This window comes from Cyanistes caeruleus, chromosome 1 (genome assembly GCF_971803275.1).
Source record: "Cyanistes caeruleus chromosome 1, bCyaCae1.hap1.1, whole genome shotgun sequence".
In the NCBI taxonomy this organism is placed as follows: Eukaryota; Metazoa; Chordata; class Aves; order Passeriformes; family Paridae; genus Cyanistes; species Cyanistes caeruleus.
In genome coordinates this window covers 33,782,396-33,803,934 of record NC_141701.1, presented here as the reverse complement: position 1 = coordinate 33,803,934, position 21,539 = coordinate 33,782,396, and the positions used below count along the sequence as shown (strand labels likewise).

General features: G+C 38.5%; 2 protein-coding genes across 9 annotated transcripts in view; one reads left to right on the top strand and one right to left on the bottom strand.

Annotated features, from left to right (window-relative positions):
* Positions 1-9,772, top strand: part of SULF1 (sulfatase 1) — a 123,459-nt gene extending 113,687 nt beyond the window's left edge. For 4 of the 8 annotated variants that reach the window (XM_023920925.2, XM_086885592.1, XM_086885590.1 and 1 more), the window contains 4 exons: positions 807-949; positions 1,055-1,178; positions 2,082-2,115; positions 7,368-9,772. In XM_023920925.2, coding sequence (XP_023776693.1) covers positions 807-949; positions 1,055-1,178; positions 2,082-2,115; positions 7,368-7,398 — 332 coding nt within the window. In that variant the 3' untranslated portion in view covers positions 7,399-9,772. The remainder of the gene's footprint in view (positions 1-806; positions 950-1,054; positions 1,179-2,081; positions 2,116-7,367) is intronic. The other 4 variants (XM_086885568.1, XM_086885549.1, XM_086885560.1 and 1 more) reach the window with 1 other exon arrangement.
* An 8,466-nt stretch (positions 9,773-18,238) lies between these two features.
* SLCO5A1 (solute carrier organic anion transporter family member 5A1) overlaps positions 18,239-21,539 on the bottom strand; it is a 68,381-nt gene continuing 65,080 nt past the window's right edge. Inside the window, exon 9 of the mRNA XM_023920921.2 lies at positions 18,239-20,529. Within this exon, the coding sequence (XP_023776689.2) occupies positions 20,084-20,529 (446 nt within the window). The 3' untranslated portion in view covers positions 18,239-20,083. The remainder of the gene's footprint in view (positions 20,530-21,539) is intronic.

Below are 21,539 nucleotides of genomic sequence, written 5' to 3'. Positions count from 1 at the left end.
GATCTATCCCTTATGAACTCTTCCCATTATTCTACTTTTTATATGCTAAAATATTTTCAAAATCACGACTGCATAGCACTTGTGTAAATGAACAAAATATTAGAGGTAAAGGATATTTTAATTCTCTCTAAACTTCAGGATATATAGATTACTATCTTATTGAGAGATAAACATTTCTCAGTATTCAGCACTAACAAACTATTTTTCTCTCTTGTGATGATGGAGAAAGAAAAGTGGTTGAAAACTTTATTTTCAGAAATTTCAAGATCAGGTGACAATTAAGTTACAATATACTTGACTCCAAGCTGAAAATTTGCTAAGAACAATTTTTCATTTGGAGAAAGAAACTGTCTCCTAGTGATATCTGTTCTGATTGTACTAGAACTTCTGCTAATATGTACTTTACATTTTAAAATGTTCCTAAAGTAGACATATGCATGACATATTTTGATTTAAAGACAACAATTACATTGGTTAACTTCTTTTTAACTGCGGAGTAACAAAAAGTTATGAAAAAGTTCCCACATTGCTGTGCATTCTGGCAATGCTCCAGCAACAGTCATGGGGTAGAAAAATGTCCTTTTGACATGGTTCACAGTTTAAAGAAGAGCTACCATTACTATTTTTATTAAGTCTGTTCAAAATATGGACACTGTTCACATCTGGTCTCAATACCCAAATCTAAATAAATCTAAATAAAAACCTAAGGCAATGCTAGTATTTTATTACTACGATTAAAGGTACTAGTAGAAAAAAATAAGCATTATTTTTGACTGAAAACTAATGACTTGTTTATTTAATTACAGTGGGCTCTTTCTGTGCTTGCACAAGCTCCAACAACAACACTTACTGGTGTTTGCGAACAGTTAATGACACCCACAATTTTCTGTTTTGTGAGTTTGCAACTGGCTTCTTGGAATATTTTGATATGAACACCGATCCCTATCAGGTAAAACCCTTTCCCTGTTACAAAATGTCATTCACCAGACTCCTCCAGGGTTCCCTTAATTTTTTGTTAACAAGCATGGTTTCCCTTCCTTCCTGTCTTTCTCAGCTGACCAACACAGTTCACACAGTGGAAAGAGGCATTTTGAATCAATTACACATCCAGCTCATGGAACTGCGAAGTTGTCAAGGTTACAAGCAGTGCAATCCAAGGCCAAAGGGACTTGAAACAGGTACAAGAGAAATAGCAGTGTTTATTTCCATTTCATTAACATTGTTTTTATCTACTTAAGTTCTAATTGTATCCATGAAGTGTTACTCTCCTACATGTTGCTCTGAACAATTTGGAATTATCCCTATACACCAATCCTGCACATCTGCATGACCAGGAGGCTTCTTTGCAAGTCTGCACAGGTTATTCTTGACAGATGTTGATGGCAAAACCCATCATTTGACAGAAATGCAGCAGAAGGGATATTGTTATTGGAGCTAATCAATAACAGCCGCATGCAGATCTTCACAGCCATAACTCCTTTCTCTCTTGCAGGGTTTATTTCATTAGTTTTGCCTCCCAGTATCAGGTGAGGTAGTAAATTCTGTATTTATTTCAAATGCTGTCTGCCTATGTGAACAACTTCAGGTTCCTTAACCACAATTGAGACTTAATGTTGCAAACTTCTAATCACCAGTAGTCTCCTTCATTTTTGAAGAAAGCAACATTTCTTTACAAGAGTCCTTGAGTAAAACAGAGCTGGTATTTTTACTTCAAGTCTCTGGAATTCATTGCACTTAACTCTGGTTGATTGAACATTGTGATTTATTATTTTTTCACAGGAATGCTCCATTCTACATGATTTGTGGTGTTGCCTCTTTTTATCTCTTTCTACATCTACAAATGTTTCTGGTTTTTTAAATATCTAATTGTTTGGGGGTTTTATTATTTTTGAAAACCTGTGGGTTTTCAGTTCTTTTATGTAAAACTTCCAGGAAATCTTTGTTGGACTGCAGCTCTGTCTTTATTTAACACAGTACATTTCTTTTTAGGAATTAGATGCTGTGCATGGAAAACTACATTTTGAATGGTTTTACAAGTTCTAAACACTAACAAAAGTTACTCTTGTATTTTCCTATATCAGGAAATAAAGATGGAGGAAGCTATGATCCACACAGGTATCCACACTTTTTTATTCTCCTCAGCAGCTTCTTTCCAAATAATTGCATGACTCAGTCCATTTCAACTAATGTCTGTATCCTGCCATGTTGCACACAGCATAGCTTTTGATGCATGCATTTTCTAACTACCCTACACTGAACTTGGCCATTGTATTTTAGATCTACCATTCTACATTTAATGTAGCTCATTGTCATAGCAAGACTTCATACAGCTCACATTTCGTGCCTGTACTCCTTAGATGTTTGCCCAAGGAAAATTACACAGAAAGAATCACCTATTTTGGGTTGCTGTCATGTTATCGTGTTGATTTTGGATGGGTTGGAGGTGTTTTTCTGGTTTTATTTAGTAAGTCTTCACAGCTACTTTTTAAATGTAAGCTAAGTATGGTTAAAAGGCTTTCTGAGGCACAAAGAACCTAGTCAAACCTATGGAAGGCAAGCAGGATCTTCTCACTGGCTTTCAGAAATGTTGGCAGGTACCTCTTTAAGCAAAAGCAGCGCTCAGTATGAGCAGCCTGTGCTCAGAAGCCAGCAGGAGAGTTCAATTTAAGTGTGGCAGAAAGATGAAGCTCCTTTGGGCTGGGACCAGATCACACAAGCATGAAATTAAATTTCCTTAAAAAGTTGTATTAGTTGAACTGAGGAAAGGCACCAGGTGAGGTTTTTTAAACCTAACACTTGAACCTGAGGAATACATGACAGTCAGCCCTTTGAAAGTGCATTTTTCTGTTTAAAAGTATACTTACTGTACCTACATGTTTATCATGTAGAGCCCTGTGTCTCCTGGTAGAGAAACCAGACAAATACAAAGCAAAAACTTGAAGAGAATGAAAAAAACTGTAGGTCCTAACAGTACTGCACTTGCTGTTCATTGAGCAGTATTTGTTCTCAGGGTGAAACACAGATAAACATCTGTGGAGTGTCATATTTAGAGTGGACTCCTTTTCACAATTTATCAGTTTTATACATTTTCATCTCTATACACTTTGGAATAGTAGCTGCTGATATACATTGCTTACTCAAAAAGTAAACAAGGGAGTCCAAGGGGTATACAAGTCTACATACAACCTTTTTCACAGAGTCTTCTGAAAATAACCTTGTCATTAGTTTCCAGCAGTCAGAGAACAATTAAGATAATGTATTTCAACGTATAGATCTCCAATTTAAGCAGCTAAATTTTCTTTTGCAGCCAATTTTGTATTTTTTCAGCTGAGTAGTTTTGGGATCTAAGAAAATATAAGTTTTCATTTGGTTTGTAGCCCAATGTTTGCATTGTTCATTACAGCCTGGTGGGAACTGGTTGCTGCAATGATAGAAAGTAATCCCTGTAATTATGCTTTTAAGTCTTTCATTAGGAGGAGTTCTTGTAAGTAAGCATTCCTCATTTTAACTACAGATCTAACAGAAATGGCATTTTTGAATGGTAGGATTATATGAAATAGTAGAGCACACAGGATTAATCTTCAAATTATATCTTCCTACACTGTTTAGCAACAAAAACATTTTAACTTCTGATACCAAAGGAGATACAATAAATGTTTTGCTACTGTGATAAATAGCAGGTATAATATACTACAAGCGATATTGTTCTGTGCCATGTCTTTCCAGACACCCAGTTTCTCAATTTACACAGATGCCTGGCTTCAACATTTTGGTTCAAGTCCCATTTTGGTGGAATGTTTTTCTTTTCTTACACAAAACATAATTAAATAAAAACCAAAAACATAGAAAAAAATAAATTAACAAACCACATTTATCAGAAATCACTACTACTATCTACTAGAGGATCCTTTTGTTGCTGCCCAAAGAGAACAAATGGAATAACGATGGAAAGTCATCTGAACTGCTCCTTAGGCTTCCTTCAGATCATGTAGGTTCTCCACTCAGACCTGTTTCCAGTTCAGAATGCCCTGAGCTAGTAAAGCACTGCCTGCAGTAAAACACTGGGACAACAGGCCCATGTTCTGGGAAATGGCTAGTATAATGCTGTTTGCTTTGCACAAAGAGAGAAAGAGCTTCAGCAGGGAAGAGCTGGTGTCACCTCTGCCCCGTGACAGTGTGGCTCTGCAGATGTGGTTGATAACAGGATGTGTGAAGTGCACATTCCTCTCTGCTCTCATACCTGTCTGAAGTTTTTCGAGGCCACCAAAGATATGATTTTACCCACCTGTCTTTAGTCTCAAAAGAGAAATATTCAAATCTCTTATTAGTTTTGAGATAAAACAGTCACAGATGGCATTATAGAGGATGCCAGGGTAGGATAAATGGATAGTGAAGCTTAACTAAAGCTTGATCTAAAAATGAACAAACAAACAAACAATCAAACAATAAAATAAAAAAAAATGAGTAGGTTTTGCTGTGAACAGCTAGCAACATTTTTTTTTTCTCTTTTGGATCTATATCATAGCTGAGAAATTCCAAAATGTTGATCAAGGAAACCAGTGCCATGCTGTTTCTCAAATGCAACTCATCTACACTTTCCCATTTCCTGCTTATTTGTAACAAAATTTCTTACAGGGGAAAAACCTCTTCTTTCCTCTCCTCTTCCCTCTGCTTTAATTTCAGTGGAAAACTTTTCATGCTTACTGCAAGTTGTGGAACTAAACCGTGAAGTAATTTGCTCAGTCAACCAAAATAGCTCTAGAACCTTAAGAATTTGCTTCCCTGTTCATTTAACATGTATGAATACAAATTATCTCTGTCTTCAAACAAGTTGTTTTCCTCTGTGTGACACAAAGATCATGGAACAATTCCCAGTGCCTTCGCAGCTATGACACTTCTCTGAGACAGCAGAAACTGTGCCACATTTAGAGAGCAAAAAATAGATCCAGAGTGAAGGACCATGTAGCTCTGACTCAGTCCTCCAGCTATTTTGTAGGAGCACTGCAATCTCCTTGCTAATCTTACTTCTGTGCAGCACAACCCCATTTGCTCTGCTGCTGAGCCTCCTCAGAAACCCTGTTCCTCTTCACTTCCCCACTGCCCAACTTGACATCCAGCCCAAGCCTCTGTCCCCCTGCTGGGGGTGGGCAGCAGAGACCCTCTGGGGCCCAAATGCACTTTTATGGCTCCTGCTTTGACCCCCAGTCCCCTGGTCTGTCCCTAAATCTGTTACCAGTCAAACAGCATCACTTCTGTTTCAGTTCCTGCCATAACATACCAACCCACTTGACTGTCCCTACAACAGTTTGTTTTCCTATACAGGATCTGACTTGGCAAAAAAAAAAAAAAACAAACACTGCCAATAAAAATACTGACATAAAGAGTTAAATATTGTTGCATTTGCAGTGTGGTTAATGTCTTAGAGGGTTTAGTGACTAAATTCCTTGCAAAAGCAGAGCCCCTCCATGATGTTTTCTAGGGCCCTTTATGCCTCTAAGCATAAGAATAGTAAACTTTATTTCTTGAAATCTCTTAATTATCTTTTTACTTAATTATCTTTTGTTTCAGGAAACAAATTATCCATAATTTGACTTACAAAGATGTCTCTCATTGGGCCATGCCATGATTTCATATCTCTTGTCTACTTCAGGGAAGAAAGAAGATGCTCTGTCATAGCTGTTCTACCAAGTCCAAAAAGCTTTTGTTTCTTTCTAGATCAGAAAGATTGTCAAATGTTTGCCAAAAAAAAATAAATTCTAGATTTGATATTAAAAAATAAAATACTTAAATTTTAGGTTGCAAATTTAGAGCAATTAAGAGCAAAGATTCAAATCTGTTTTCAAACAAGGAAAGTGATCTCCTTTTGGTGGGAGCAGAGTAAGGCCTCACATTGTAAGAAAATCTCAAGGTTTTTTTCTGACTGTAATGGTATTTTTCTGACTTCCATATGATGGACTAAATATTGGAGAAATTCTTTTACTGTGAAATCCCAAGCTAGTAAGAAGCAAAGAATGTAATCTATGATATACAGAAATTGTATCTTCTGTTCTACTTGAATAATGAGAAAGGACAACTTAAAATACAAACAAATTAAGAGATGCCAAGAACCATCTTTGGGGATGCAGGGCTCAATATAGATGAGGTTTTGAGCTCCATTTACATGGTTGGACTGTACCACTTGAAATTCTAAAGTAATTGCTACTAGCCTACCTGCCTGTACAATTTTCATTAAGATAATAAATTGTTATCAGTGAGTTAATTACTAAAGATTGCCTGCAATATCATTTGTAAGGCCAGAATTGTCACTTTCCCTGACAAACATTTGCATTGCTTGATTCATCTTCCCTTGTAGACCACCTTGCTAATAAAATCTTTCCCATGAATTCAGTTAGGTACAAGAAGAGGTATTATGAATTAAATAAAATGGTGCTGTTCAGTGTTACTTTTCAGTATAACATGAGCTTCACATCACAGGTGATAATCTGAGTCACTATAGTTGCTGTAGTGAATTTTTAAAATACTTTTGAAATGGGTTTCTTTTGTGACTTAGCATTTTCTGGCTGTAATCAATAAAAAACACAGCTCTGTTGTTACTTATAGACCCATATCTATGCCCTTTATTCAGACTTATTATTTGAAAAGGCTGATATTTTCTTTGAAAGCTTTTTTTAAAAAAACAAAACCTTAAGAAGATTCTCTGTGTATATTTCACACTATTTTATGAAGTGGTGCAGTCCTATAAATTAATTCACACCAATTTTTTACAGCTTTTATTTCCCATAATTGCTCCATGCAAACTAAAATGTATGTTTAGAAAACAGATTAAAACCCCCTTTGGCTGTCATTTACTAAATAAAATGTGTCTGGTTAGTTTGTAGACCACATTTTTTAAGCTACCCAGAAACAAAACTCATGAGGGCATTGAAGTTCAGGTCACCAATGGCTTTCAGAGCTAGTCCCCTCTTTTATATTCAACCATTGTTTGGTTATTGCATATTTTGCTGGAGTGCCCAGGAAAGGCAGATGGATTATTTGTTCATTGAAACATCTTTCCTGCTTTGAAATATCAGAGGAAAGACTGATCTCTGAGTGACACCACAGAGCCCCATTAGACCAGATTTTGTTGCTTTTTCACTCAACCCAGGGATGTAGCAGGAGATGGGGAGTTCTTGCTGTGTGTTTAGCAGGGGCTGTGAGCACATCCAAGGCCAGAAGCATTCAGCTGGTGACAGAAGAGGTGGAGTGTCTTACACTTTGAGCTACCTAATGTATGAGCAGTGGTGCTTTCAAGCCAATTCAAACACATGGAAGCTTTGCTTGCACCTTTAATAGTGTTCATCAGTAGGCTTTATTCTTTCTTTCAACAGAGGACAATTATGGGATGGATGGGAAGGCTAAGCTGCCCAGTTTCACTGGCGACATTGACTGGCAAGGACTGGAAGACTTGTACAGTGTGAATGAAAGTGTATATGAATACAGACACAACTTTAGACTTAGTCTGGCTGACTGGACTAACTACTTGAAGGATGTAGATAGAATGTTTGCACTGCTGAACAGTTACTACCAGCAAAATGAACCAGACAAGGACAAGACTGCTCGAAGCAATGGGGACGAATCATCCACGCCGTTCACCTTGGTGGAAATGACCTCTGCTGAGGAATCCAGCGGCCTGACTGCAGAAGAGTTGCAGCTTATTGCGCCAACAGACTTTGCAGCCCTTGCTTTGAGCACGGTGAATTTAAGTCAGGAGAGGAAACTTGAATTAAACAATGATATTCCTGAGAAAAGTAGTTTGAATGATGCACACTGGAGAAATAGTCATCCAGCTGAGAAATGGATGGAAGATAAACAATCGGACCGTTTTGATATGGATTTCAGTGGAAACGGTTTGATAGAGTTGGAGTCCCGGCATAGCTTCATGCTACAGCCCATCAGCATTCCTCAAAAAGACATTCATCAGGATAGTGACACTGTGGAAGATATATTTGAAGATCAAATGTATCTTCCCATGAGGTCTGATGAACCCTTCGTTCATCAGACTGTAAACATATCCATTAGGGATTCACCTGTCAGTACCCAGGAAGAAGGAACTTTCTTTAAAAAAACCAAACAGAGTCTTGCAGGAGAAAGTTCACAAATCCTAAATGCAGAAGGCAGTGCCTCAGCTCCACTCTCCTTGGATTAGGCAAAGTTGTAAACCATTAAATAAGTTCTCCTTTTTCTTATTAGCAAACTAATAAAGGTAATCAAGACAACTGACATTCCATGTTTATTGTAGATACGTTTTGCAGCTAAATTGAGCCCAGTTCAGTATTTGTCTCTGTGCATTTTTTTTATTCACATGCTCTCACTGTAATTCTCCACACTGGGAAGATTTCCAGTTTTCCATTAAAAGAAACAGTGTTAACTTCCAAATGCAGTAGCACATTTTCTGAAAGATAAAAATTATTTCTTCAAAAAGGATGTCCAAGTCACCTTCTGTTTCCAAATGATCCCACCATGACTGAGTGTTTCAGTTCACCCAGTATGCCTGCATAATATCTTTTCCATCAACTATTTTAACCACTGGCAATTCTTAATGCCATGCTTTCGAGTAAAATGCACTTTCAAAGCCTGTATGCCATACCATTTATGTATCTAATACCTTACAGGTTCTTAGTTTGCTTGTTGTCCTATGAAATTGTGAAACCAATAAACAGACTGACCTGAAAGAGGTAAACACCATGGACTGTGGATACAGACTCTTCAAATATTATTTTAGCAAAAATATTGCATGTTTTTGTTGCTTTATTAAATTTACTCTCAGAAAGGTATGGCTAATGATTGTTAACTGTAGAAGGATTCATTTAAATTGGATTGTTTCCCTATATGATGATACTGTCAGTATTAAAATGCCATTAATTTTTCTGACTTTTTTTTTTCTTTTTGCTCATACTGGTAGAAAAGTTTACATCGGTTCATAAATGTTTTTGTCACTCCACCTGATTTTTATTATTCTGAGCAATATCTTGAAAGCATTATTATCATTTTGAGTCTTAAATTCTTTTTTCATTTTGAACAGGCATTAAAGGGAATGATAAAATCATGTTAGGTTTCCATTATTTTAGACACAAAAGGCACATGTGGGTAAAAAATAGTAGTTTAGTTATAATTTTTGTTGTTGTATTCTAAATTTTTTCTTGAACTTTACCAAACATTAAATTGTATGAAGTATAATATAAAAATGACTTGGAAAATCTGTATTATTCAAAACTCAATATTTTCCCCAGCTTTTTTATAAATTTCTAAATAATTATCACAACAGCAACAGAAGAGAATTACCTCAAACAGACGTAATTCCACAGTGTCCAACTCATGGGTGTGTTTCCTACCCGATACATGTTATTTAGTGTACTGAATTTATTTTTTTTTGCTATTGCAAGCACTGCAGGTTAAACTTACATCCATTACATTGTATTTTAAGTTGAAACTTGTTAAAAAGGAGATTCTTTTAGTAGGATTTTAATAATTTTAAGAAGCAGTCTTTTTGATGGACTCTGTAAATATGTTAAAATTACTAGTTCTTTATCTGATGTATGTGTCATGGGCTGATTGATAGAAAAACGTATTTATGGTCATGAATGATGCTATTTGTACATAGGTTTTAAGTTACTAGGATACAAACTGTGTTTTTAAATCTTGTATAATATTTCTGTGATACTTTTATAGTACAATTCTGGCTTCGGGAAAGTCTAGAAGCAATATTTCTTGAAATAAAAAGTGTTTTACTTTACCTGCTTCAGAGAAGTCCACATGATCCAGTTTTCCTCCTGAGTAAGTTTTGTTCCAAAAATACGTTAACAGTTTCAGTTTTAAGAATCCATCTACATTAAAATCAACAGGTAACAAAATAACACACAACATTCAGTTAGGTATAAATTATTCCTGGAGATGTGAGTAATATATATTTTCTTTTGTTTAAGACATGCTGTGATTCTAATTTTTTTTTTAATTTCAAATTCATCTGGTCCTTTCTTCCTTGAACTCCATGCACTGAGCTGCACAACCAGCAGGTCCCAGAAGTAATACAATGTTTCATGGAGCCCTCTCTTTGCTGCTTTCTCTCCTCCCTGCGCAGCTCTCCCTGTGACAGCAAAGCACTGCAGACCAGACATGCAGCTCTCATCAAGAGTGAACCCCACATCTCTAGTCAGGACTTGTGTCTCCTTGTACAAGAGTCAGCACGAAAAGGAATTTAGCTTTCAAGCTAAATTCTCTCTTACATGAACTCTGTGTTTGTTTGATGGCCTGTGAATAAGACTACTTTCATACCTAAACTCAGCCTCTGAATCCGTGCTTCTTGAACTCTTCTTTTACATAGACGCTGATGCTCCTGCAGACATGAAGTTACAGGTGATGTTTGTGGGGATCAGGAAAGTGGATGAATCCAAGTGTTCCAAAAGCAGTCACTGCAATGTCAGATAGAGCCCTGAGAGAAGTCAGCCCTGAAAGCACACTAGCAAGCACAGGGTGTATCTCTAAGCAGGGTGAACAGCAGGCTGAGCCAGGGAGCTTGGGAGGACTTGAAGGACAAAAGCAAACTGTAGGTCCCACACAACCACCTCTTCTTTATGCAGGGAATTATCCAGCACCAACAATGTACCCTACATGGTTTGAAAGTACAGTTCTTTGACAGAACCAAGCAAGCTGCTTTCTCTCTTAATGCTGGGGCAAAGGTAGAGGTGTGCAACAGTGTGGTCCATCGATTCACCCCACTTGTCCTTCCTCCTTACCCGAGAGCTTGAGGTACTCATTCAGGAAATGGAAGAAAGAGCATCTTACTGGTTTGAAAGTTGTCTACCTTCCTTTTTCTAGGACAGTACTCAGATATCTAAACTATCACCTAAACACTGTCCTACTGTCTAAACTAGGTGGGAGCCTTTTTTACAAGGTCTGTCACAGGAGGAGTGTGGAGGAAAGAAAGTATAAAGGACACTCATTCTGCAGGCAAGAGGTAGGGACAGCAATGAGCTCTGCTCCTTGCTCTCATGGAAACATGCACCAAATATAAAACTAAACCAAGTTAGAGGCCAAAACCTGTCATATCTCTAAGTATGCAGCCCAAGCAGTGTGCTTTGGGTTTTTTTTCTGCACAGTATTCTTGTCCCAGAGCTGAGGCAGTCAAGCCCATGAGCAGTGCATGTCAGGAAACTTTCACAGGCAGTTGCAGGCTCAGGAATGAAGCAAGTACCTAAATCTGGCAAGTGCTGCTCACATGGGGGAGGGCCAAGAGAATGACCTTTGTGGCTTTATGTGATCTGCAGAGTCGTAGAGATGTGTCTATTCTGAAAGACAGTACATAGTTTATCACTTTCTGAAGGGCCCCTGGAGATGGACAGGAAGAACTTTAAAACTTGCACATCTTTGGGAGGTAGCAATGTTATGTAAAAAGTTTCATCTGGATTCAAGATAAGGCAGACAGAATTGTCCTTGCATCCTTGGACAGTGTGAGACACGTTCTGAGACCACCTAGCAACCGGAAGCACTGCAGAAAAGATGTGTAGTGCTTCTGTTCCAGAACTAGATGTAGAATCACAGAATGGCTTGGGTCAGAAGGGGCCTTACTAATCATCTGGTTCCAACCCCACCATGGGCAGGGACATGACTTAGAGCTGCTACCAGTAGGTGAATCCTGTTGTTACTGAGGTAAATGCACACTAGCAGCTTTGCAAAAAAACAATCAAACAGACAAGCATTTAGATCAGAGCATTATTCTGGAGTTCAGCCACCTGTAGGTTTTTGTGACAGTTGAGGGAAGGTCTGAGCACAGACCACCTTTGCTCTCCCAACCAAAATCCCTTGAAATGCCTGCAGCTGTCTACACTGAGGTCACACAAGCACAGTCAGAGAGGATCTGTGTCAAACAGTTAAGGCTGAGAAGCCAAGAGGTGCAACAGCCTTGTCCAAGGAAGATCTGCCCAGGACTAGACTTGAGCCCCGAGCAGCCGCGGGTGCCTGGGTCCGTGTGATGTTGTAACAAACTTCTTCCTTTAGTTCCAGCAAAACCCAGTCCTGTTTGTGTGCTCTGTGTGAACCGATGTGCAGTAAATAGGGTACAAGCCAGAGGGTCATTTCAGAAATGGTGTGTCACAGGTGAGGGGATGCAGTCACAGCCTGAATAGCCCGGGAGTGCCCGGAGTGTGTGCACAGGCGCTCGGGCAGCAGGTGTCAGTGCAGAGCCACGCCACAAGCGCCTCTCCTTCAGCCTCCAGCCTTCCCTGGGCTCCCAGCCGAGGGCTGCTTCTCCTCAGCCTTCCACCGGCCACCGCACCGGAGATGTGCTACGAATCTAATTTCATCCACTTTCCTTGGTTTAACAGCTCTTGGACACTGGTGACATGCAGGGGGATCTGAAATATGCTTTTTTGTGTGGTTGTATGTACTGGAAATGAAAACATGTAAATCTTACTTTGAAATCAAAGAGGATCTGGACCAAATCAACACGCATGATATGCTATTTTTTATTTCCAAGTATCAAGTATTCAAGAGTTTGTTTTGTAAACACATGTTTACAACAGATGCTGACAGTAGGTTTCATTAAATCATGGGTTATATAACTTTAAAATTACTCTAAGCTCTGCTGAGAAATAAATATAAATTTAAAAAAAAAAAAAAAAATAAACCAAAAAACCAGGAGCCTAAAGTATGCAAAAATACCCAGCATAAACCAATTATTCTCGTTTTACCACAGCACAGCACCCACACACTCATACCATCAGACATACTCTACAAATTTCCTTAATACTCTACACATTTGCTTAATAATGAGTTTTTTAAAAACTAAACAGTTACAGGCAGTGTGCCCATTCCATGCTCCTACAATACTACCCAGACTGTTGCTGTTCTGCACAGATCATTTGGTAGAGGTATGCACTGCAGCCAGGGACCAAGCTCCCATGTGCTCAGCTGGTGAAAAGAGCAGGTCTTCTCTCAGGAGAGCCTCCACTCAACCGTGGATCTCACAGATGCAATATTTTCTTCTTTTTTTATTAAAACTCAGCTTTGGATCATTTCATATGTATTTTTTTGTTTTGTACGAAAATTTCCCTCCAAGTTTTCAATTATGGAGTTTGCTACAGAGGCAAAGTTTCTGGCCTGTTGGTCAGAAGTGTGATTAGTGCTATTAGTGCTTTAGTGCTATTTAGAATACAGACACCTGCCCTACATGAGCAGCCCAGGCACAATAACACAAAACAATTATGGTTCAGAATTCAAAATGGAAATTTTGTCTTCAAGATTTTAAAACCAAACTCCCCTTTTGTAAATCATAGCTGACTTTAAAGTCAGCCAGACTTGGCCTTTTTCCATTCCTAGAGATAGAATTTGCTCTTATTTTACCCCTCTTTTTCTGATATTCCATGAAAGAACGTTCATATTTCAGACCTCAATCTTCTTTTTAATTCAAATGCTTGCTAATATTTCTTGGTTAAGTGGTTCCAGAATTTAGTCCAGTGTTTCTTATCATTACTACAGAATTTATATTTAGCCCCTGCTTATGCAAAGCAACTAAATAAAGTAACATGCTACAGCAGGCTGAATACATTCCACACAAGACTTCTGTGGTCTGTGTAGCTTTTACTTTACCTAATATTGCTGAGCCAAATCCCACACAAACTCCTGAAATTATGGAAGAGCTAAGTAGGAATTGGCCCACCAGGAATAACAAACACTGACTTTGTCAGAGCAGTCCAGACTTTAGGAAGAGAAACACATGCAGTTGCATCATTGACATGCCTTGAATATGTCACTTAAGTCATAGTGAACACATCATAAAATACTTCAGTACCTATTAGCACCACAGTGTTGTTTAGTCTTTTGTCCAGAGATTATCAAGCTGTCTCACCCTTCCTCAAGGTGAACAATATTTTGGATGCTTTTTGTAGCCCTTCATTAATTCCACAGCTTTTCACCTATTCTATGCAATGAACAAAACATTGTTACAGGATAACATTGTGACAACTGGTTTGAGATTGAAAAAATAAAAAAAAAATACAATACACACAATTGATAATGCAATACTTAGAAAAGTAGAATAGAACCTGGATTAACAAGCATCTATTCTGTAACACTTGAAGTCAAGATGACTTTGGAGCTACTTTGAAATTGCAGAGCTACATGTTTAATAGGCTGTATTAACAAAAAAAAAGAAATAGCTGAACTGAAGGACTGGAGGGGTGACTGATGAAATTATTAACTGTAGTTATTAACTGCAGTTTAATGTAACAGATATGGTCACATGACATGGGTAGTATTAACTTTCCTCCTTAATTTACACAATAAATTATGAGGAAAATACAGGAAAAAATTAATTCCTGAGGATCAGGTAGGCTTTCAAACCTTTGGCCACAAAGTAACATGTATTAGTGATATTCAGTGTAAAGGAGACAAATCATGTGAACCTTGGCCATACCCTATCCTCACACTGAAGGCTCCACATCTATACTCTGTGACAATGTTTACATGCAATCTTTTTTAATTATTTGTCAAACAAGATGTTAAAAGAAGAACAAAGCCCTAATTCCCTATCAAGGAATAAATCTACCACCATGATGTTGACTGCCCATTTTCTAAGCACTCTGAAGTGATGAAAACATCCAAAGAATCAAGTCCAGTATGTGAAGAACCTGAAATGTGCTGATTACAGGTTTAATCTCTAAGTAGCAAACACTCTGTCCAAAGCAATGACAATGCAGGTCACAGTCCTGGTAAATCTCTGTGTTTTAAGCCCCTGCAAAGCAACCACAGCTGGATGGTTTCAGCTGGGGGAACCCAGATTCTGAAGCATGCAGCATGGCATCTCCTAAGCCATTGTAAAAGACACATTATTGAAAAAACAGAAAAAGATAAACCTGTTTGGGAAGTTTTTTGTCTTCAATCTCCAAAAACAGTAGTAATAACCAGTGACTAGAGTATAAAAGCTAAACAAGCTTGATATTCCCTAGTTCATACACACTTGCTAAAGCATCAGCTTGTTAACTTCCAACACAAGATATGGCCTAGTTCTTCAGCCTCAACACTGGACTGGTGAGACCAAGAATCTGGCTCTAAAATAGCAGTAAGACACCTTGGACCTACTTATTATCAGTTTTATGTCAATATAACACCATGAATAGCTGTGCTATCACATGCACAGAAAAGTGTAGTAAGGCAGCGTTTATTCAGGCATTTTGAGGAAAAACCCACAAGAAGAGTGCAGAAGGTGCTGACCCCTGTCCCAGACATGCTCTCTGAAGTTCCACTGAGCAGGCAGTGCTCTGCTCCATTTGGTGCGGGATACTGACAATGTGCCATCTGAACCCCTGGGTCCAAATCCTGTGAAAGGGCACAATTTGAGCCTGCAGCATTACTTGAGCAATTTCACTGGCTCTAAGGTCAGAAGGATGCCTTTATTTAATCTATCTCCTCATGTAACACGCAGGTTTTCACACACAAATTCATAAAAGAAGTGAATGGCAGGAAGAGTGAGAATGAATCTTAGACCATTCCCACAAAATATTTTGAATTTGAATTCTATTTGAAAGTGACAGCATTCCTCCATTGCTGGGTATGTAAGTAGCCACACCTGAATGCCACAGGAGAGTACTCAAGTGCTACTTTGTGCTACTCTGGTTACAATTACCACTGAATCCCTGGGGCAGACACTAACCCAGAAATATTCTTTGGATAAAGGAATTTCTTTTTGAATGCATACAGGATTCAGTCCCATGAGTATATATGTGCATTATTTTCGAGTGCATTGCTTAAATATATAAATTTACCCACATATGTAAGTGTTCTTCTGGATCAGATACATAATGAATGAATAGCTAATACTACAAATCAATAAGAAATATTAAAAACATATTTTTGAAAACACTATAGTAAGTGTTTGCAATTAATTTAGGACTTTTCAAATGTACATTTCTAATACCTAGTAGGAGATTTGTGCCCTCATTCACACAACAGTAAATTCTGAATGTTGCTACATGCACTTTTAAAGATATATAGACTGGCCAAAGAACTGAAAGTTTCCGAATAAATACAAATTGCACCATAATAATTAAAGTTTCTTGCAGCTTCTCACACTGTCCTGAAAGGCTATAAAATGTCATTGGTTCCAAATTGTAACATATTTTATCCAGTATGCTCAAGGGGAAGAAGGGAGACTAAAACCAGAATGCTTTTGACTAAAACTGGAAACATGGAGAGTCCCACTCTCCAGATTATTCCAACTTTGGAATAATAATTTACAAATTATCTCCTAAGTGTGCTACATTCATAAGCGCCCAAAGCCATGGCTGCATCCATTCTGACATTTTCTCCTTTTTGAGGAAATTCCTCAAAACTTTTTGAGGAGGCTAAGCAGGGACAATTAACCTGTCCACTCAAGTCCATATATTTGGGCTACTTCTCCTCTGACGTTCCTCACTCTAAATCATGACTAAGTGGTGGAAGAGGGAGTTAGTGTGTCCCTATGAGGGCATGGTGGCACTTAGATCATCACCAGATGTTGCTGCTCCACGTTATCACTGGCTGGTAAGCTGCAGGCAGGTGACTTGGGTTTGCTAGCAGTAACAGCCTGTGGGTAAACCAGGACACCTGCTTCACCTTTACCTGTATTCACTGCTACCAAACCTTTTGTGTTTAGGGACAGAGAGGGAAGGTGCCAGAAATTACAACTTAATGGAATTTTATGTTCTATGGTGAGAGGATGTCACAGCAGGAAGACAGCATGGGTCCCTTCACCCAATGACGGGCAAAGTTCATTTTTAGTTCCTCTGAAGTTGGTTTAGCACCATGTGTCAACCACAACTACTGCTAAGGGTGCTCCATGTGTGGAGATTCTGCTTCCTCCAGCAATGACAGCCTCAGAACACAGTGTTTGTTCAGCAGGTCTCAGTCCATATACCAGTCAATGACAATGCTGGAATTGACATTTCTAGGAAGTGAATGTGTTTCCCCTGCATTCCTTTATTGGCTTAGTTTAGACTGTTATAGATTACTCAGGAGAAACTCTCCTCCAGGAATCAATCAAAAACTGTCCAGAGTTTGGGTTTTTTCTTCTTTCAGAGGATGCTGACTTAATTGATTTTATAGAAATTTATTTGCCTTGCCAAAATTATCTATACCTAAAACCAGGAAGAAATTTCTTTGAAAAGTAGGGAATTACATTTTGTTTTGCATGTAATTCTCAAAGAAAAAATAAAATTTAATTTCTAATTAAAAATTAAAATTGAAAGTATGTAAAGAAGGCTTTTTCAGTATTTCTGAAGTTAACATTTCTTTGTACATTCCACTTTTTCAAACATTTAGGAAATATGAATGTTCTCAGAAGTCAGAGGGTCAGGATATCCTAAAAAATAGATGGTCTCTATTGTAACCAGCCCTGAAACCCCCCGAAAGCCCATAAACAGCAGTAGCTACAGAAGTGTCACTTCCATCACTCTCATTCTTTGGCATCAGTGCCATTAGTTCCTGACAATCCTAATCTGCTCTCCCTTGGTTTTTGTATGGAACAGAAGCACACAGGCATGAAATATAAGAGATCGGGATAGATGATTAGTTTTCAATCTTTTACAATTCCCTAAATGCTCTCTTTCTGAGGTATTTGAAAAGATTGTCACTCTTCATTTCTCTCTGTGATGATTAAAGTGGGGAAGTGATAAAAATGGACGAGTGCTGAGCTGCAGTTACACTTTGTCCTAATACTTTGCCAATTTTTGCCAAGGTAGAAAATTCTTGATGCAACAAGCATTTGAGACTGAAGCAAAAGGAAACATTTTTATCATCTATTTTGATCTCCTACAGCAAATATATTATATACACCAACCACTCTGAGCCAAGGAAATTTATTACTCATGACAAGAAGTGTAGAAGCCAATTATCTCAGGCAGTGAGTGCTGACCGAGGACATGTCATATCTGGTGGCTGCATATGAGGAAAAGACATTCTCAGGCTTAAGCCAAAAAAAGCTGTTCATACGGACAAAATCACAGGAAGGGATCAAAACAATATTCTTCTATGTTTGGAGTAGAAGAAACAGAGTTTTCAGACAGGAAGAGTAAGAATTGTTATAAACTACATAAATGGACTGAGATACTCTGAAATAAGCAGCCCCATGGGTAGTCCAATGTGCTGGTCAAGAGGATCCAGCTGATGACAAAAGGCAATTGACAAAGGCAGAGAAGAGAATCTACTCTTCCTAGTACAACTCTAGGGATGCCAAGGAGAGTACTGCCTTTATTTTCAAGAACTTGGTTCCATATAATATTTGATCAGTATACATGTTCTAAATTGAAAAATTAAACCAGAAGTAACTGTTCAAAAATATGTAGAAGCTCTGCTCTTTCCTGTTTATTTTCACACAAGTTCTCTCTCAGCAAAATCCAAACTAGACTATCACTGAGTCCTCTTAAAAGACTGCTTTTTAATTTCCTACACTTCTAAGACTTCCCCTGCAGGGCACAGTACTGCCTTGACTTCCCAGTGTCCAACTGACATAATTTTCTGCCCTTTGAGACATCATTAGTACCTCATGAGCATGGTGCTACAAAGCTACAAAGAGGAAGAAATGAAATGCCAAGCACATTTGATTAGAAAGTCTCAGCATCTCCCAGGGAGAGAACACACTACAGTAATTTGGAATAAGCAAAGGCCACATCACATCCTGTGAGTCCACACTTGCCAGTAATTTCTCTTCTTAGCTCCTCGCCCGGAGGGCCAAAGGAGAGACAAACTTCCCCTTTACCTTCAAAAGGGCTTTCAGTGAAGCTGAGAAAAGGAAAGGCAGATGTGTAGGACAAACCACACAACCAGGACCCCCTCCATGCCTGTCCCACCAGTCTGCCCAGCACCAGGCAGCCAGAGAGGCAGAAGTGTAGCAGAAACGAGGGTGTCTGAGCCAGCCCTCCCTTCCCAGCTGCCCTGGGAGTCAGGGTGCTCAGTGCCTGGGTGGTGTCAGGAGCACAGTGACAGCCTCCTAGGTGGCATCAGGGTGGGCAGGCTGCCCCTGGAGGGGGGCTCACTCCTGCAGCCTCAACTCTGCTGCTGCAGGCTGCAAGGGACCCGCCGGGTCCCAGATGAGCCCATCAGCTCTCCCTCAGGATTCTCCCACTGAAGCTGAACTAGACTGGCACACAATTCTGACTTCCTATCAAGCAATAACCAGCTGTTTTCTTCTTCAGGGAAGTATGGGTTTGGTGCTAGTAACAGTCACCCAAATAACATTGCAGAAATATGCACATATCTGCTCTGGTATGTGTGTATGATTCCTACATGCTAATGTTACTATAAACCAATACTGAAGTTTTTTACTTCAAGCATTACAGTATCCTATGTACTTTGTGAAGAATGACTACATCCCATCAAGTGAAAATTAATGCACATTTGGACAAGATAAAGATGTTACAACTCAAGATTTGCAAACATTACCTGATGCATAACTCTTGTATGGCTTGACATGTTATTAACAGTACTTTAAACCTTATGTTATTTTTTAATGATTACGCCTGAAAATAGCCCCTTTCAAATTCAGTTGCAGTAATGTCTTTAAAAGCAAGCTTTAAACTTAATTTGCTGCACATACAATTATCCAAGTAAGTTGCATAGTTTAAATAAGTTCAGTTGTGCTTTGTAGCAGAACTCACAGTAATTACTCATCTATTAAAAATACAATTTGTGGATATGAAGTTGACAATACATTTAAGCATTTTTGTGAGTCTAGACATCAACAACATGAGTTTTTGTCACTCTTCCACTGACTTACGCTGTTTGTAACACCTCAACTTTACAATGATATTAGATCAGAGCATGGACATTTAATGGACACATCTGAAATAATTACAAACACAATTTTTAAAACTCCATTGTCGGGAGGGGAGAAATAAGAACTCAGGTTGGTTTGAGGTATCCAGCCCTCAGGATTATATTATGGTTGTTTGCATCAAGCTTTGTTGGTTTTATCATGTGTTACATTTAGATTAAAAATAGAAGGCACAGGTGTTTTACAAGGCGCCGTAACTAAGTCAACCAACAAAACTAAATATTACGTTACCAAGCCAGGGGTCTATATCTCAACAGTGACTTCTTCCAATGCATTTTCATTTGAGGACTTTATTGCTTCTGAAAAAGGGCCGGGGTAGGTCTGTGCTAAGCAGTTCATTCCTTGTGCCACACTGATGTCTCCTTGGGAACTGAAGGTAGGGCAGGATCTAGTCCGTGCATAGTTTTGTTGGGGTCCAGTTTGTCCAACCATCTCACTCACAGTGTTCACCGGCGAAGCCCTCCAACTCTGTCTCTGCAGTTGTTCTTCTTTACACTTTATGGAATACCAGGCCAGGAAAATAAAAAAGAATCCCACAAACTTGAGAGCAGCTGCCAACCCGAAGTAGACAAAACGAAACGAGGTGACATCGTATTCCCAACAAGACCCTTGTACGCCACAATCCTGTTGCCAAAGCATGCACGTGGTGTCAATGACAGCCCCAAAATAAATTGGAGTGGGAATGTAAGCTGAAACGAAAATAGCAAGAGAAATAATATGTGTTAGCATATTGTGGAAAACTTCTAAAGAAACTATATGCCCCAGCCAAAGAGTGTAGGTTGAACATTTTTGAGATTTCTGCACTGCTGTTCTCACACGAAATCTAAGACATGGAAAAGCAGCCAGCCAATCTTCCCACCAATACTATTTACCTCACACAGGAAACCTACCACAAATGGGAAAGAATTCAAAGAAGCCAATGCAGCAGCACCTTAAAACAGGTAGTTCAATCTGCTGTCTCCAGACAGTTCTTCTTGAGCTATTTGTCCCCCCAAAAAAATCCAGTTTTGCTTTCAGGAAGACAGAAGGTGAAATACATTATCTCCATAGCATTACCTGTTGAATATCCTTTGCCCATAAGCTGGGAAAGGTGCTGTTTTTAGATTAAGGTGGAAAAGCACTGAAGATCACAAAATGTTTTTGAAGATAGATGTAAGGGGTAAGACCATTAAGGTCACAAATTTCCTTTTGAATAGATCTTCCCAAGAAACAGATTTTGACTTCTAAGGCAGCTAAAAATGCAGCCAGTCCAATGAATGCTCCTGCTTTCTCAAGAAATACAACATCTTTAAGATATGTTTGAAACATCCTTCCTCAAACAAAACTTCAAGATGCAGCTTTATGGGCTTCTCTTGTTCTCTTGGAACAGACCTTGCTTGCTATAGTCATGTATTTTATAATAGCTGAACACCTGCAATGTTCTTTATGGGCAGGATTTTAGAAATTCAAGAACTTGAAAAAGAATGCTTTGAAAAATAAGACTTTTAACATGATTCCATTTTTGCTTTGAAACACTTGAAAGACATTAAATATTAGACAAGAGACATTAAGTAGCAAATGCTTATTTTAAAAACTGGAAAAACTATTGTTATTGCTGAAAGCAACAAAATTCTGATTTCAAAAGATAAAAAATACCTATAAAATAATATTTAGTAACTATTGATTTTTAAATACAATTAGAAACTGTAAAAATTTGTCT